Source organism: Panthera onca, chromosome B4, assembly GCF_046562875.1.
Source record: "Panthera onca isolate mPanOnc1 chromosome B4, mPanOnc1 haplotype 2, whole genome shotgun sequence".
NCBI classification, from domain to species: Eukaryota; Metazoa; Chordata; class Mammalia; order Carnivora; family Felidae; genus Panthera; species Panthera onca.
In genome coordinates this window covers 105,319,908-105,337,539 of record NC_138345.1, presented here as the reverse complement: position 1 = coordinate 105,337,539, position 17,632 = coordinate 105,319,908, and the positions used below count along the sequence as shown (strand labels likewise).

The following is a 17,632-nucleotide window of genomic DNA, read 5'->3' as shown; positions in this document are numbered from 1 at the left end:
TCTCCATTCCTTCCTTCCTTCTTTGCTTCCTTTTCTTCTCCCTCCTTCCCTCCCTCCCTCCCTTCCTTCCTTCCTTCCTTCTTTTTGCAATCTCTACGCCCATGTGGGGTTCGAACTTATGACCCCGAAATCAATTCCCATGTTCTACTGACTGAGCCAGCCAGGTGCCTGTAGTCTCCTATCCTTTAAATGAAAGTTGTTTGTCCTCATATCTTTAATTTCTAAAAGTTCTTGTTGTTTTATTTTTTTCTTCATTATTTATGTTTTTATAGCATCTTGCTTTTATAAAATGCTATGTTACTATCTCTTTCTAAGGATTTTTTAAAAAAATTTTCTTCTGTTTCCTCCATTTTCCTTCTCCTAATAATTTGCTTCAGTTCCAATCGCTTACATTCAAGGTTTCCTAAATATGAGTGATAGTTTTTGGTTGCCCACTGTTATTCAAAAGTTACTTAATAAAAGCTGAATGGAGTTCCTTAGGCATCAGTGTGCTTCACAGACCGAGAAGATTTACTTTTGTGTATCTGGTTTGGGAGCTAGTCATTTATGGGTGACCTCCAAATGTAGGTATGTGGATTTCTGTTCCCTACAGTGTGCCACTTTCTCCAGGTAAGAATTCTACAATTTCTCAGGGGTGGGACAGGTGTGTGTGTGTGTGTGTGTGTGTGTGTGTGTGTGCATGTGCACACGTGTATGCGTTGCGGTGCTGGACAAGTATTAACTCTGTGTTGCTGGTATTCTGCATGTGGTTGGGGAGGGGTACTAACAATCTGCGTACTTCAATGGAAGATACTGAGTCAATCTTTTCAGTCCTCTGCATTTCACCTTCGACTGTGCAAGCTATTCCTGCTTCATGAACCTGTCTTACTCAGTTGCTCCACTATAAACCTTCTTTTCCTTGCCTTGGAAGTGACTGCCTGGATGCTGGCATTGCGCACTGGGGGAGAGACCTGATGGTTTTAGACACAGTTTAGAACTGATTACCCCATTTAATAAAGGCTCCTTAACACTCTCTTCTATGCCAGCCCCCTCCAAGTCTTGAGTCTCTCTGGGTTTCTTTTTGAGTATGTAAGATTTCTTTTCATTGTTACCCCATCCCAAAGCCTCTTCAGATGTTGGACTCTGTTCTCTTTCTTTCTGTCTCTCTCTTTCTTCCTTTCTTTCCTTCCAATTTTTTTTATATTTATTTATTTTTGAGAGAGACAGAGTGTGAGCAGGGGAAGGGCAGAGAGAGAGAGAGACACAGAATCTGAAACAGGCTCCAGGCTTGGGCTGTCAGCACAGAGCCCGACATAGGGTTCAAACTCACAAACGGTGAGATCGTGACCTGAGTTGAAGTTGGATGCCTAACTCACTGAGACACCCAGCCGCCCCTGGTGGATTCTGTTCTGACAAATCAGTTGTAATACCTCTTTCCACTTTCTGACTTCCAAAAATCATCTTAAATTTCATCTCCCCATTTTGATTGTTCCTGTGAGGTTATTCCTTCTCAATATTTTATTCAGTATTATAAATATTTAGTATAATATTTAGGATTATTATTCTTTGTTTACCCACATGATCACATTTCTTTGTTCACATTCTTTTTGCAACGTAATCAGCAACTCCTTCTAGATTTAATTGTGTTCTTTTGAAGGACATCTTCAGTAATTTCTTCAGCAAGAGTTTCTAGTGGCCTGGTTTTAATTTAATTTCTTGGCCTAGGAATTTCATGACCATGCAAGTAAAGCAAATTCAAAACTCAAAGCCAGACAAAAGGAGGGCGGTAGTAAAAATTCATTCCTTCTCCATCCAAATCCCATGCTGAGATAGACAAACCTTCATGCTGCCTTCTTATAGCAGTATGCAAATTTACTCCAGATTATCCTTTCACAGAGGGTATGAATTTTCCTGCTTCATTTAGGTATCTAATCCCTGGCCATTCACTGGTCCAAAGCTTTGTCTCTTACTCCAGCAAGAATGAAAACAAACAAAAAGCCCTTTCCCTCCAGTTGCCACAACTCCCTCACTTCTCACCCTTAGGAAATTGTCTCACTACTTTTTGAACTCAGCTACGCATTGAGAGTTATCTGCTTTATTAAGGACACCTAGATATATTTTAGTGGGGTATTTTCTGGTACTTAGTCTGCCTGTATCATTTAAGTGTTTAGTCTACCATCTTCTGTAGAAAATAAAATATTATTACTTTTAAATAATTATAAGCTACCTTTCTATGAATTCACTTAGAAATTACTTTCCTGACCATCTGTCCTACGCTTTTCTAGGAGTCATTTATTTTTATTAATATTGAAGAGAGATTAGGTGATATAACTAAAACAACACAGACAATAGGTTGGGATAGGGATCAAAGGTTGGTCCGACTGCCTATTCTTCACTGGATAAGCTCAGAACATTTACTTATCTTGAACAATCCTCTACAGTGTAAAGTAAGACGTCAACATTACTTTGAAACACATGAAATTATGATTTTTATAAATCACAATAGTAGAACTCCAGCCATTTCTTATGCTTCAAACTAACACCACTTTCATGAGAATGTGGCCTCCGAGACTGCTTGTCACATAGTGGGTGGCCAAATGATGGCTCCACTTCTCTTCTGGAATGATTTCCAGTCAGTAGAAATTCCAGGTGACACTAATTCACACACATGCAAAGCATTACATAATGCTAGCTAGTTGGAAAGAATCAGACTGAGTTCTACAGTGTAGCCAATGGGGGGCTAACAGTGGTTTGTAGAACATAATCTTCATACGAATATTGTTATTATGAGAAATCCATTATGTAATCCATATATGGGATTCACCATCTATATTTTTCCATTAAGTTACATCAAAGATCACGACACACCACATTTTAGCTATGGCAAACTCTACAGCCAAGCAAATACATTTGTCTATAGGTTCTATACAGAGTTCTAGCTCAGTGTTACCATCACTACCTCCTAACAGTATGAGTCAATCAGCTAAGAACCAATACCTTAAACTCTACCTCAGTCTGCATGGAGAAAACCAGCTTCTAAAGGGTGAGGAAGGAAGATGTTACTTACTGTTAGAGCCAGCAGTTTCCCATAGGTCAGATGAGCAGGGATGTGGTCAGTCTTGGATCTCAATGATTCCATATACCAATGCTCTGCTTCAGGGAGTTTGCTTAATCGCATGTATGCTTCACCTGGGAAGAAAGTCATAAAGATCAACCTGAGGACACAGCTTTCCAACAATGCAATAGTAGCACATCATCGTATTTATACTCTATGAAACTTCAGATGCTGTGTGGCAAGTACATTCACCCATTATCTCATTGGATTCCCCCAAAGTCACCATAATTTCCATTTCACATATATGAAAACTTGTATATGGAGAAATTAAGTGAAACGGTTAAATTCAAAACTTTAGTAACTAATAAAGCTTTGATTTTTTAACCTAATAACCTCGAACCCATAAGCATACACCCTTTGTCTTTTTCTTTTTCTTAAAGATAAGTTTGTTCTTTCTTATGTACAGTCAATTGTTCTGTTTTATTCACATTCATTTATTCCTTTAGAAATTCAAGCATTTATAGAATAACTACTAAGTAGAGAGAATTATGAGGACTTGGACAAAGAAGTTTAAGGTCCTTCCAAGATTTACAACATTGTTGAGAAAATAAGATCAGTAGAAGGAGTCAAAAACATTTTGGATTAAGTAGTGGTGCTAGATTTTTTTCACAAATTATTTGCATTTTATATTTTAATAAATAAATAAAATTTATGAGTATCACTTGCAAAATTCCGTGAATATATGATAATTATTTAGCACACCCAGTACCATGTATAGAACTAGTATGAAGAGTTTCAGCCATCAGTTATTACTTTCAAGTTAAGCAAATTTTACCTGCCAAAGAGCATTTCACTAACAGCCAATCAAGAGAATGAAAACAAAAAACAAAAACCCCCAAAACTGGAAGTAAAACCAAACGTATATCAGTTCCTTACTTATTACCATCCCCCTCCTTTATTTGCTTACAGTATGGAAGAATTTTTACCTGATGGGAATATTATATTTTAAGCTGATCTGTATATTTAAGTATTATAGTTTTAATCAGCACTGCAAATATAGAAGCTATTCAATTTCTAAGACCAGGTAATAGACTGGTAACTGGAATTATTTTTCAGGCAGACCATTGGAGCTTAACTAATCAGAACTACGATAGCTTTTTCTATTTCAAGGCATAATCAGAGGCTTTTCCTTCCACACTGGCTATACCTCTTTGCTTCAAAGGAAGAACTAGCTTCCTTTTACTTTAATCATATTCCCTTTATATTAGCCCAGTGCTGTCAATACAAATATGTTTGAAGAATTGAATTAAGTCTCCTCACCTTTTGAGTTCCCTTTGCTCAGCTGGTTAGTAAAAAAATACTAGTGACAAATACGTAATATGAACAAAAATGTATACACCACTCACACACGTCTATGTGTTTCTGGTTCTCAGAATAGTTCTTAAACTATACTGTCATAAAAATGATAGTGGAAAATTTTTTCTTTTAATCTAAAACTTAAAATGTGTTTGCATTTAAGAAGAATTTAGTTAGATTAAATAGAATGCTCAGGGGGAATGCAAGAAATACTGAAGCAAAGACCAAAGACTGAAATTAAATAAACAAAATGCTCACCGTTATTAGCAGGAGGATTAGGCATAATTTTTTTAATTTCACATTTCTATAATATTGTATTGTTATAATATCTCTATAAACATGAAACATTGTCAGACAGATTTATTTTTCTTTTTGTCATGTTGAGCTAACAAATGTTTCCCAGGAAAGCAAACAGTAAGTTTTTCTAGGGCAAGTGAACCATTTCTTCATACTAAAATGATACTAGATATGATTTATGTAACAGAAAGAATGTGACGATATCTAAATATTGATAAGTTTAAAGCAATTAATGACAAATTATATCCAAATATCTATATCTAAAGTGGATTCCAAAGACAGTAGAAAACATACACTAACTTCAGAGTTGGAAGAAAAAGATGGGCAAGAATTACAGATTCTGTTTGGAAACAACCTGAACTTCTTTGGGTCTTCAAGGCCTCATAGGTCAGCTTTCAGAAACTGAACCATCATTGCCTTTAATATAACTTCTACTTTTCATTTATATAAAAAAAAATTAACTACTGGGGCATCTGGGTGGCTCAGTCAGTTAAACGTCCAACTCTTGGTATAGTCTCAGGTCATGGTCTTGCAGTATCGTGAGTTTGAGCCCTGCGTCAGGCTCCAGGCTGACAGTGCAAGCCTGCTCGGGATTCTGTCTCTCTCCCTCTCTCTCTGCCCCTCCCCCACTCGTGCTGTCTCTCTCAAAATAAATAAAATTAAAAAAATAAAAAAGTAACTAAAATAAAAAATTCAGCTAATTTGTAGAATAGTAAACAGTGGGTTTTATGTTCAAAATAAAAAGAATGTGAGAGAACCCCAATTCCATAGCAATTTTGAGATGGAGCTCTGTATTGCATTTAAGTTGTCTGCAAATCATTGCACAAAGTGTTCTATTTTTTCAAGTCATAAATCTATTACTAAAAGTTATTTTGCAATGAAATATTAACTTGCTAAATAATTAGTGGCTGGCCCATTTTCTTCAATAATAACTCACAAGTAATTTAATAATTTGAAAACCTTGTGAGATGGAGAAATATAAAAGGGCTACAAGAAATATAATGTAATAATGCATCTTGGCAAGTATATGAAAAATGTAAATGACCAGCCTACTTAGGTACTACTCATTACCACTCAGAAAAACTTCATGCAACCTTTCACTGTATCTCAATAATAACACTGGCAACCATTTGTATTGAATATTTATTATGAATTAGAGTAGCAAGCCATAGAGGGCACATGTTTGACTTATGTACACTTACTCCTCTTATTCCATATCGTTGGGCATGTAGAATGTTTTCTCCCTTAGCCCCCACGATGAGCCTTCACAGATTACCCTCCTTCAACTGCTACCAACTAACTGTTCAGGTTAGGTTTGCAAGATGAAACAGAAGATTTTCCATCTCTTTATTAGTTGCTTTATATATGCATCTCATTTTTTTATTAAGGAATATCTTTACCTAGATTTCACAGATGAGAATACTGAGAAGCAGAGCAGTAAATAAAACACACAAAACCATAAATGAGGAAAGTGGTAAGGCCGCATTTCAAACCCAGGACAACTTGACCTCAAAGCACACCGCTTTGACCTACTGGTAGTGAATAATCACAAACTTTTCAACTCTCCAGCTCAGGTGAAAATTATACTCTTTCTCACTCCTGGAAAATTGTTTTCTAGCTTTCTGATACATTGGCCATCAAGATCATTTCACTTTGCCTGGGGCTATCTACCGAATTAAGGGAATAAGGAAGAACAATAATAATCTATAGTTGACCTTTAAAAATGCTTCTGCTGCATATGTTATTCAGCCCTTACGAGGGGAATATGTATCACACAAGATGCACTTCAGTACTATGGTTAATCTTAACACAAAAACAGCCTATAAAAATGGTAATAAAATCAAGACGTAAAACCTAAAATGCAAGAAAATGATAATGGATGAATTTAAATGTGTTTAAAAAGTGACTCAGTAAAGATGCAGGCAACAAACAATATACAGGCAAGTACTGGATATACCCCTGGCACTGACAACGTAGGAACTTCACATTTCTCATGCCTAATTCATACTAGGAATTAGCATACTCATTTTATGGATGAGGAGGAAGGCTCAGGAATGGAAAGTGACTTGCACAAGTACAGTTAATAATCCTATTCTAAAGTTCGAATGGCTGTAAAGCTCATGCTTTTCTCTACTGCATCGAAATGCCTACCATATAAAGTTTATTATTTATCAAATACTTCCTAATGTCTTAAATATATTATCTTTATACTTGTACATTACGCCTACATTGTAATTAACATCAGTCTCATTGTACAAATGAAGAGACTGTGGCTCACTGAGATTAAGCATCTTGTTCAGTGTTTAAAACCGAGCAAATCCCAGATTCAGGATTCAAATTAGAGTTCTCTCTGGCTCTTTCACCATACATTCTGTTCAAATACTATAAAAAAGTAGTTAGAGAGGGGATAAAATAACGGCAAAAAAAGTGCCAACAGTGGATTCAGTTTTGGGGGAGAATGAGATATATGTAATCCTTTAAGCTTCATTAAAATATTAAAATCATAAAAATTCCATGAAGGAAATGGCTACAAGACAAGAAAATTTTACATTCAATGAGGAAGGAAATGAAATACTTGTTCAGGAATAGGGTGGAGAGGGGAGGGTTAAGTTAAGCCATCTTCTCTGGTACTGTAATTCTTCTTAACTTACAATAATAGAAAAAAATGTTTATAGCACCCAGGAGGAAAGAAGCAATGATGACTGTGTTTCCTTCTCATCTTGCAAAAAAAAAAAAAATGAATAAATAAAATAGAGCCACTTTCATAAGAATGAGAAGATTTGCTGTGATGATGTAGTGGTCAGGTTCATCACCCAGATTTATTTCCGATTCACTCACAGACAAAAGGGATTTGGATGTCTCCAGGCTGGCTTCAAGCAGATATAAACCAGTTTCAGATGTAGAACAAATAGTGTCACTCTTCCTCCCTAAAAAGCCCTGAGTCTAAATAACGCAGGCAAAGGCTAACTCCTTAAAGGAAAGAATGCCGGATTATTGATGATGTAATAGCCCAGATCTCACTGATTCTCATGTTTCAAGTTACTGGACAGCTCTGGCTTGCAGATAAAGAATAGAGTACGTAATGGGACATACTACCCATACTTGCTAGAGTTACCTTTTGTTTCTCCTGCCCTTGCTCGACAGTATATAGCTATGTGAAGATTCATAGCTTCCTTACGTTTTCTTTCCATTTTACTGAGATATAATTAACATATAACCCTGTGTAAGTTTAAGGTGTACAGCATAATGACTTGATTACATATACTGTGAAATGATGGCCACAACGAGTTCAGTTAACATTCATCATCTGACATAGATACATAAATTTTATAAAGAAAAACAATGTTTTATTTTTTTCCCTGTGATAAGAACTTTTAGGATCTGCTTGCTTAGCAACTTTCAAATATGCCATACAGATGCATTAACTGTAGTCATCACGTTGTACATCATATTCCCAGAATTTATGTATCTCATCCTGAAAGTCCGCACCTTTTGACTGCCTTCATCCAATTCTCCCATCTCTGAATTCCCTATTTTAAAAGCTAAAACAAAACAAAACAAAAAACCAACAACTTTGTGACCAGCTTTACCAAAAGTGATCACCCCTTACCCAACTTTTATAATAATTGAATAATTATCAAATGTTTCCTTTTTTTATTCTCGAATACTTTCATACCAATTTAAGTTAAGCAACAGGATAATATGATGACGGTAAACATAAAGGTTAATGAGATATTCTTCATTTTTACCTTCATGGAACTTATAGTCAAGTGACAAATATATTTATGAGTATTTTCCGAAGTTTGATATTTAGATGCACATGACACAAAACTTTTTAATACTTATCCTTTATTTAATCTGTGTTTAAAAATGTAATTTCATATGGGCTCCTGGGTGGCTCAGTAGGTTAAGCATCTGACTCTTGATTTCACCTCAGGTCATGATCTCACAGTTTGTGGGTTCAAGCCCCACACTGGTCTCTGTGTTGACAGCACGGAGTCTGTGTGGGATTCTCTGTTTCCCTCTCTCTCTTTACCCCTGCCCTGCTCGCCCTGTTTCTCTCTCTCAAAATAGATAAACATTAAAACAAAGTGTCATTTCATAGATACCATGGTTTAGAAGGTAGAAAAATACCAAATAAATAATAATACAGACAGTGGCTGTGAGCAAAATCACAACAGAGGAATACAAATGAAGTGTGGAGCACACAGAATTATGCAAACCCAGCTATCATTTGAGGAAAAGTTTTAGAGTTGTTTGTAAAACAAAAACTGCTCCACCATCACACGGGGGAGAAAATCTAGTTTTGTAAAAGGCTCACAGCTTTAAAGAATGGGAACACTCCTATCGGCCGTACGGTCTTTCTAGCAGGCTTCCTGCTGCCAATCCAGTGAAATCATGTCATTGACAATACTCCGAATTTTGGAATACTTTGCCTGAAGACCAGGCATTTAATTCCACACTAATTTCCAAGCTTTCCAAGTTTGAGGACTTGGCTGGTCACCGAGGTGATCATTCCATTTTAGGAAATTATTATTCTCCATGTAAGACATTAGATTTTTGGGGGTGTTTTTGATACTTAATGTTAGGTGTTGGTCACTTTTCTTTCAAGGGGCATTTTACCAATTTTCACATTTATTATGATGATTTCCTTTTTATGTTCTTTAATTATTGCCTTGAGGAATAATTTTGCCACATAATTTTAAAATAAAATAAATGCATTTTAATTAATTAACTGATTAGTTTGGTTGTTTCATTTACCTGTTGAACTTACTTACATTTATGATGTAGCACTGAATTATGACAAGTTATATATATACCAAAACAGTAGCTAGATAGCTGTGTTTCTAATTATTACTTTGCCATTATATAGTTGCATGGTTGTGGACAAGTAAGTTTTTTGACAGGGCCTTAGATTTATCACCTACAAAATGAGGGGCTAAAAATAAATAATTCCATAATTTCCAAAATGATACAGATAATCATTTGTGGATTCACCAATGTCTAGTATTTTATACACAGTCATTTCATAAACCTGTGACAATATCCTAGTTATATAGGAACTACCATATTCATGGATTTTCTAGATGATCTATTTAAGACTAACTACATCAAGATCAAATCTGATTATTCCTTTTTAAAATGTTTAACATTTATATATTATCTAATGATAAACAGTATTCTGCTTATTATAAAGTCTTAAAGATCATAATTTTATTAGATCAAGTAAATTCCATCACTCATGGATAGTGGTAAAATTTTGCTGTTTTTCCATAATTTATTTTAAATAATGAAAACAGGGGCACCTGAGTGGCTCAGACCATGATCTCATGACTCAAAACCTCATGGGTTCGAGCCCTTCATCGGTCTCTATGCTGACAGCTCAGAGCCTGGAGCCTGCTTCAGATTCTGTGTCTCCCTCTCTCTCTGTCCCTCCCCTGCTTGTGCTCTGACTCTGTCTCTGTCTCAAAAATAAATAAACATTAAAAAAAAAGTTAAAAATAAATATATACTGAAAATAAATCAGTTATATAATAAGTAAATTTTCTTGTTACTTTTAAGTATTTGAGTTCCTTCTAGTGTTTTACTATATTAAGCAAAAATACTATTTTTTCTAAAACTAAATTTTCTCATTTAAGATCAATATTCAGCTTTCTGTTTATTCAAATTTCTTTCCCAACTTTTTATGCAGGCACTGCACCTACTTCAGCAATTATCATCTTGTTTTGTAATTATCTTATTTATTTTCATATATCTGTTAATTAGACTACATACATAGCAGTGGAATTCCTGAACTGAAAGGCATTAGCAAATTTAATGTTGAGGATACGGAGAACCAAATTAGCCTACCAAAATACTGTACCAATTTCACTTCCACAAGTACTATATAAGGAGAGTAACTTTTCTAAGCCCTCATCAAACCCAGATTCGAATACATTTTTTAAATGTACATTTGAAAAAAAATGCTATTATTTCAATTTTCCTACTTTAATTCTTAATGAAAATTCATATATTCCTACAAAATTTTTTCACAAATTTTTAACCGTGAATATTTTTTAGTTGCAGGTCATTGCTTGATGGTTTTAAGCCATTTTTCAATTAAGATATTTATCTTTCCTTTATAATATGCAAAAGATGGTCAAACTGTTTTTTCTTGTCAGACTACTTTAACTTTTATATATGCAAATTAAGTTGACTTTTCCTTTGTAGCTTTGTCACTGTCTTTTTTTTTTTTTTTTTTTTTTTTTTAATATATGAAATTTACTGTCAAATTGGTTTCCATACAACACCCAGTGCTCATCCCAAAAGGTGCCCTCCTCAATACCCATCACCCACCCTGCCCTCCCTCCCACCCCCCATCAACCCTCAGTTTGTTCTCAGTTTTTAACAGTCTCTTATGCTTTGGCTCTCTCCCACTCTAACCTCTTTTTTTTTTTTTTTCCTTCCCCTCCCCCATGGGTTTCTGTTACGTTTCTCAGGATCCACATAAGAGTGAAACCATATGGTATCTGTCTTTCTCTGTATGGCTTATTTCACTTAGCATCACACTCTCCAGTTCCATCCATGTTGCTACAAAAGGCCATATTTCATTTTTTCTCATTGCCACGTAGTATTCCATTGTGTATATAAACCACAATTTCTTTATCCATTCATCAGTTGATGGACATTTAGGCTCTTTCCATAATTTGGCTATTGTTGAGAGTGCCGCTATAAACATTGGGGTACAGGTGCCCCTATGCATCAGTACTCCTGTATCCCTTGGATAAATTCCTAGCAGTGCTATTGCTGGGTCATAGGGTAGGTCTATTTTTAATTTTCTGAGGAACCTCCACACTGCTTTCCAGAGCGGCTGCACCAATTTGCATTCCCACCAACAGTGCAAGAGGGTTCCTGTTTCTCCACATCCTCTCCAGCATCTATAGTCTCCTGATTTCTTCATTTTGGCCACTCTGACTGGCGTGAGGTGGTATCTGAGTGTGGTTTTGATTTGTATTTCCCTGATAAGGAGCGACGTTGAACATCTTTTCATGTGCCTGTTGGCCATCCGGATGTCTTCTTTAGAGAAGTGTCTATTCATGTTTTCTGCCCATTTCTTCACTGGGTTATTTGTTTTTCGGGTGTGGAGTTTGATGAGCTCTTTATAGATTCTGGATACTAGCCCTTTGTCCGATGTGTCATTTGCAAATATCTTTTCCCATTCCGTTGGTTGCCTTTTAGTTTTGTTGGTTGTTTCCTTTGCTGTGCAGAAGCTTTTTATCTTCATAAGGTCCCAGTAATTCACTTTTGCTTTTAATTCCCTTGCCTTTGGGGATGTGCCGAGTAAGAGATTGCTGCGGCTGAGGTCAGAGAGGTCTTTTCCTGCTTTCTCCTCTAAGGTTTTGATGGTTTCCTGTCTCACATTCAGGTCCTTTATCCATTTTGAGTTTATTTTTGTGAATGGTGTGAGAAAGTGGTCTAGTTTCAACCTTCTGCATGTTGCTGTCCAGTTCTCCCAGCACCATTTGTTAAAGAGACTGTCTTTTTTCCATTGGATGTTCTTTCCTGCTTTGTCAAAGATGAGTTGGCCATACGTTTGTGGGTCTAGTTCTGGGGTTTCTATTCTATTCCATTGGTCTATGTGTCTGTTTTTATGCCAATACCATGCTGTCTTGATGATGACAGCTTTGTAGTAGAGGCTAAAGTCTGGGATTGTGATGCCTCCTGCTTTGGTCTTCTTCTTCAAAATTACTTTGGCTATTCGGGGCCTTTTGTGGTTCCATATGAATTTTAGGATTGCTTGTTCTAGTTTCGAGAAGAATGCTGGTGCAATTTTGATTGGGATTGCATTGAATGTGTAGATAGCTTTGGGTAGTATTGACATTTTGACAATATTTATTCTTCCAATCCATGAGCAGGGAATGTCTTTCCATTTCTTTATATCTTCTTCAATTACCTGCATAAGCTTTCTATAGTTTTCAGCATACAGATCTTTTACATCTTTGGTTAGATTTATTCCTAGGTATTTTATGCTTCTTGGTGCAATTGTGAATGGGATCAGTTTCTTCATTTGTCTTTCTGTTGCTTCATTGTTAGTGTATAAGAATGCAACTGATTTCTGCACATTGATTTTGTATCCTGCAACTTTGCTGAATTCATGTATCAGTTCTAGCAGACTTTTGGTGGAGTCTATCGGATTTTCCATGTATAATATCATGTCATCTGCAAAAAGCGAAAGCTTGACTTCATCTTTGCCAATTTTGATGCCTTTGATTTCCTTTTGTTGTCTGATTGCTGAGGCTAGAACTTCCAGCACTATGTTAAACAGCAGCGGTGACAGTGGGCATCCCTGTCGTGTTCCTGATCTCAGGGAAAAAGCTCTCAGTTTTTCCCCGTTGAGGATGATGTTAGCTGTGGGCTTTTCATAAATGGCCTTTATGATCTTTAAGTATGTTCCTTCTATCCCGACTTTCTCAAGGGTTTTTATTAAGAAAGGGTGCTGGATTTTGTCAAAGGCCTTTTCTGCATCGATTGACAGGATCATATGGTTCTTCTCTTTTTTTTTGTTAATGTGATGTATCACGTTGATCGATTTGCGAATGTTGAACCAGCCCTGCATCCCAGGAATGAATCCCACTTGATCATGGTGAATAATTCTTTTTATATGCTGTTGAATTCGATTAGCTAGTATCTTATTAAGAATTTTTGCATCCATATTCATCAGGGATATTGGCCTGTAGTTCTCTTTTTTTACTGGGTCTCTGTCTGGTTTAGGAATCAAAGTAATACTGGCTTCATAGAATGAGTCTGGAAGTTTTCCTTCCCTTTCTATTTCTTGGAATAGCTTGAGAAGGATAGGTATTATCTCTGCTTTAAACGTCTGGTAGAACTCCCCTGGGAAGCCATCTGGTCCTGGACTCTTATTTGTTGGGAGATTTTTGATAACCGATTCAATTTCTTCGCTGGTTATGGGTCTGTTCAAGCTTTCTATTTCCTCCTGATTGAGTTTTGGAAGAGTGTGGGTGTTTAGAAATTTGTCCATTTCTTCCAGGTTGTCCAATTTGCTGGCATATAATTTTTCATAGTATTCCCTGATAATTGTTTGTATCTCTGAGGGATTGGTTGTAATCATTCCATTTTCATTCATGATTTTATCTATTTGGGTCATCTCCCTTTTCTTTTTGAGAAGCCTGGCTAGAGGTTTGTCAATTTTGTTTATTTTTTCAAAAAACCAACTCTTGGTTTCGTTGATCTGCTCTACAGTTTTTTTTAGATTCTATATTGTTTATTTCTGCTCTGATCTTTATTATTTCTCTTCTTCTGCTGGGTTTAGGCTGCCTTTGCTGTTCTGCTTCTATTTCCTTTAGGTGTGCTGTTAGATTTTGTATTTGGGATTTTTCTTGTTTCTTGAGATAGGCCTGGATTGCAATGTATTTTCCTCTCAGGACTGCCTTCGCTGCATCCCAAAGCGTTTGGATTGTTGTATTTTCATTTTCGTTTGTTTCCATATATGTTTTAATTTCTTCTCTAATTGCCTGGTTGACCCACTCATTCGTTAGTAGGGTGTTCTTTAACCTCCATGCTTTTGGAGGTTTTCCAGACTTTTTCCTGTGGTTGATTTCAAGCTTCATAGCATTGTGGTCTGAAAGTATGCATGGTATAATTTCAATTCTTGTAAACTTATGAAGGGCTGTTTTGTGACCCAGTATATGATCTATCTTGGAGAATGTTCCATGTGCACTCGAGAAGAAAGTATATTCTGTTGCTTTGGGATGCAGAGTTCTAAATATATCTGTCAAGTCCATCTGATCCAATGTATCATTCAGGGCCCTTGTTTCTTTATTGACTGTGTGTCTAGATGATCTATCCATTTCTGTAAGTGGGGTGTTAAAGTCCCCTGCAATGACCACATTCTTATCAATAAGGTTGCTTATGTTTATGAGTAATTGTTTTATATATCTGGGGGCTCAGGTATTTGGCGCATAGACATTTATAATAGTTAGCTCTTCCTGGTGGATAGACCCTGTGATTATTATATAATGCCCTTCTTCATCTCTTGTTACAGCCTTTAATTTAAAGTCTAGTTTGTCTGATATAAGTATGGCTACTCCAGCTTTCTTTTGGCTTCCAGGAGCATGATAAATAGTTCTCCATCCCCTCACTCTCAATCTAAAGGTGTCCTCAGATCTGAAATGTGTCTCTTGTAGACAGCAAATAGATGGGTCTTGTTTTTTTATCCATTCTGATACCCTATGTCTTTTAGTTGGCGCATTTAATCCCTTTACATTCAGTGTTATTATAGAAAGATATGGGTTTAGAGTCATTGTGATGTCTGTATGTTTTATGCTTGTAGTGATGTCTCTGGTACTTTGTCTCACAGGATCCCCCTTAGGATCTCTTGTAGGGCTGGTTTCGTGGTGACAAATTCCTTCAGTTTTTGTTTGTTTGGGAAGACCTTTATCTCTCCTTCTATTCTAAATGACAGACTTGCTGGATAAAGGATTCTCGGCTGCATATTTTTTCTGTTTAGCACACTGTAGATATCGTGCCAAGCCTTTCTGGCCTGCCAAGTTTCAAAGGAGAGATCAGTCACGAGTCTTATAGGTCTCCCTTTATATGTGAGGGCACGTTTATCCCTTGCTGCTTTCAGAATTTTCTCTTTATCCTTGTATTTTGCCAGTTTCACTATGATATGTCGTGCAGAAGATCGATTCAAGTTACGTCTGAAGGGAGTTCTCTGTGCCTCTTGGATTTCAATGCCTTTTTCCTTCCCCAGTTCAGGGAAGTTCTCAGCTATAATTTGTTCAAGTACCCCTTCAGCACCCTTCCCTCTCTCTTCCTCCTCTGGGATACCAATTATGCGTATATTATTTTTTTTTAGTGTATCACTTAGTTCTCTAATTTTCCCCTCATACTCCTGGATTTTTTTATCTCTCTTTCTTTCAGCTTCCTCTTTCTCCATAACTTTATCTTCTAGTTCACCTATTCTCTCCTCTGCCTCTTCAAGCCGAGCCATCGTGGATTCCATTTTGTTTTGCAATTCGTTTAAAGCGTTTTTCAACTCCTCGTGACTGTTCCTTAGTCCCTCGATCTTTGTGGCAAGAGATTCTCTGCTGTCCTGTATACTGTTTTCAAGCCCAGCGATTAATTTTATGACTATTATTCTAAATTCACTTTCTGTTATATTATTTAAATCCTTTTTGATCAGTTCATTAGCTGTTGTTATTTCCTGGAGATTCTTCTGAGGGGAATTCTTACGTTTGGTCATTTTGGAGAGTCCCTGGCGTGGTGAGGACCTGCAGTGCACTTCCCCTGTGCTGTGGTGTATAACTGGAGTTAGTGGGCGGGGCCGCAGTCCGACCCGATGTCTGCCCCCAGCCCACTGCTGGGGCCACAGTCAGACTGGTGTGTGCCTTCTCTTCCCCTCTCCTAGGGGCGGGATTCACTGTGGGGTGGCGTGTCCCGTCTGGGCTACTTGCACACTGCCAGGCTTGTGTTGCTGGGGATCTGGCGTATTAGCTGGGGTGGGTAGGCAAGGTGCACGGGGGCTGGAGGGGCAGGCTTAGCTCGCTTCTCCTTAGGTGATCCACTTCAGGAGGAGCCCTGTGGCAGCGGGAGGGAGTCAGATCCGCTGCCGGAGGTTTGGCTCCGTAGAAGCACAGAGTTGGGTGTTTGCGCGGAGCGAGCAAGTTCCCTGGCAGGAACTGGTTCCCTTTGGGATTTTGGCTGGGGGATGGGCGGGGGAGATGGCGCTGGCGTGCGCCTTTGTTCCCCGCCAAGCTGAGCTCTGCCGTCCGGGGGCTCAGCAGCTCTCCCTCCCTTTGTCCTCCAGCCTTCCCGCTTTCTGAGCAGAGCTGTTCACTTATGACCTCCCAGACGCTAAGTCGCGCTTGCTGTCGGAACACAGTCCGTCCGGCCCCTCCGCTTTTGCCAGCCAGACTCGGGGGCTCTGCTTGGCCGGCGAGCCGCCCCTCCGCCCCGGCTCCCTCCCGCCAGTCCGTGGAGCGCGCACCGCCTCGCCGCCCTTCCTACCCTCTTCCGTGGGCCTCTAGTCTGCGCTTGACTCCGGAGACTCCCTTCTGCTAATCCTCTGGCGGTTTTCTGGGTTCTTTAGGCAGGTGTAGGTGGAATCTAAGTGATCGGCAGGACGCGCTGTGAGCCCCGCGTCCTCCTACGCCGCCATCTTCCGGACCATCCTTTAATTTTTTTTTTAACATTTATTTATTTTTGAGACAGAGAGAGACAGAGCATGAACGGGGGAGGGGCAGAGAGAGAGGGAGACACAGAATCGGAAGCAGGCTCCAGGTTCTGAGCCATCAGCCCAGAGCCCGACGCGGGGCTCGAACTCACGGACCGTGAGATCCTGACCTGAGCTGAAGTCGGCCGCTTAACTGACTGAGCCACCCAGGCGCCCCTGTCACTGTCTTTTATGCATACAAAAATTCCTTATCATAGGAACATACATTCTCTTCTAATTATATAGTTTCATCATTAAAATGAGCTACTTATTCCATATGAAATACATCTACTAGATGATGTGAGACACGTCTAATTTTATTTTTTCCAAACATCATTTAATCAATTTTTCCTGATTTACCTTTTATAAGAACTCCCTTTCCTCACCAATATTTAATTTCACATTTATTATCTGCATAAAGACATTACAAATTCTGATGTATGTATAGGCTCTTTCCATTCAGTCCTACTGATCTGTTTTTCAGTTCTTATACCAAAACAACACTGCTCTAACTACTGTAGGCCTTTCTAATATTTAATATTTGAGTACGGCATGTCTCACCCATTATTTTTCTCTAAACCTTCTTGGCTCTATTTTCCAGATAAATTTGAAAGTCATTTTGTCAATTTTTTTATAAGATTCTTTCTGCATGTTTATTGCTATTGAAATATAATTTATGATTCAATTTAACAGGGAAATTTTTAGAAAACTGAGTTCCCCTATTCAAGATT

General features: G+C 37.8%; 1 protein-coding gene across 1 annotated transcript in view; it reads right to left on the bottom strand.

Annotated features, from left to right (window-relative positions):
• TMTC2 (transmembrane O-mannosyltransferase targeting cadherins 2) overlaps positions 1-17,632 on the bottom strand; it is a 412,397-nt gene that overhangs the window by 123,514 nt on the left and 271,251 nt on the right. The window contains exon 8 of the mRNA XM_078449640.2: positions 3,047-3,168. Coding sequence (XP_078305766.2) covers positions 3,047-3,168 — 122 coding nt within the window. The remainder of the gene's footprint in view (positions 1-3,046; positions 3,169-17,632) is intronic.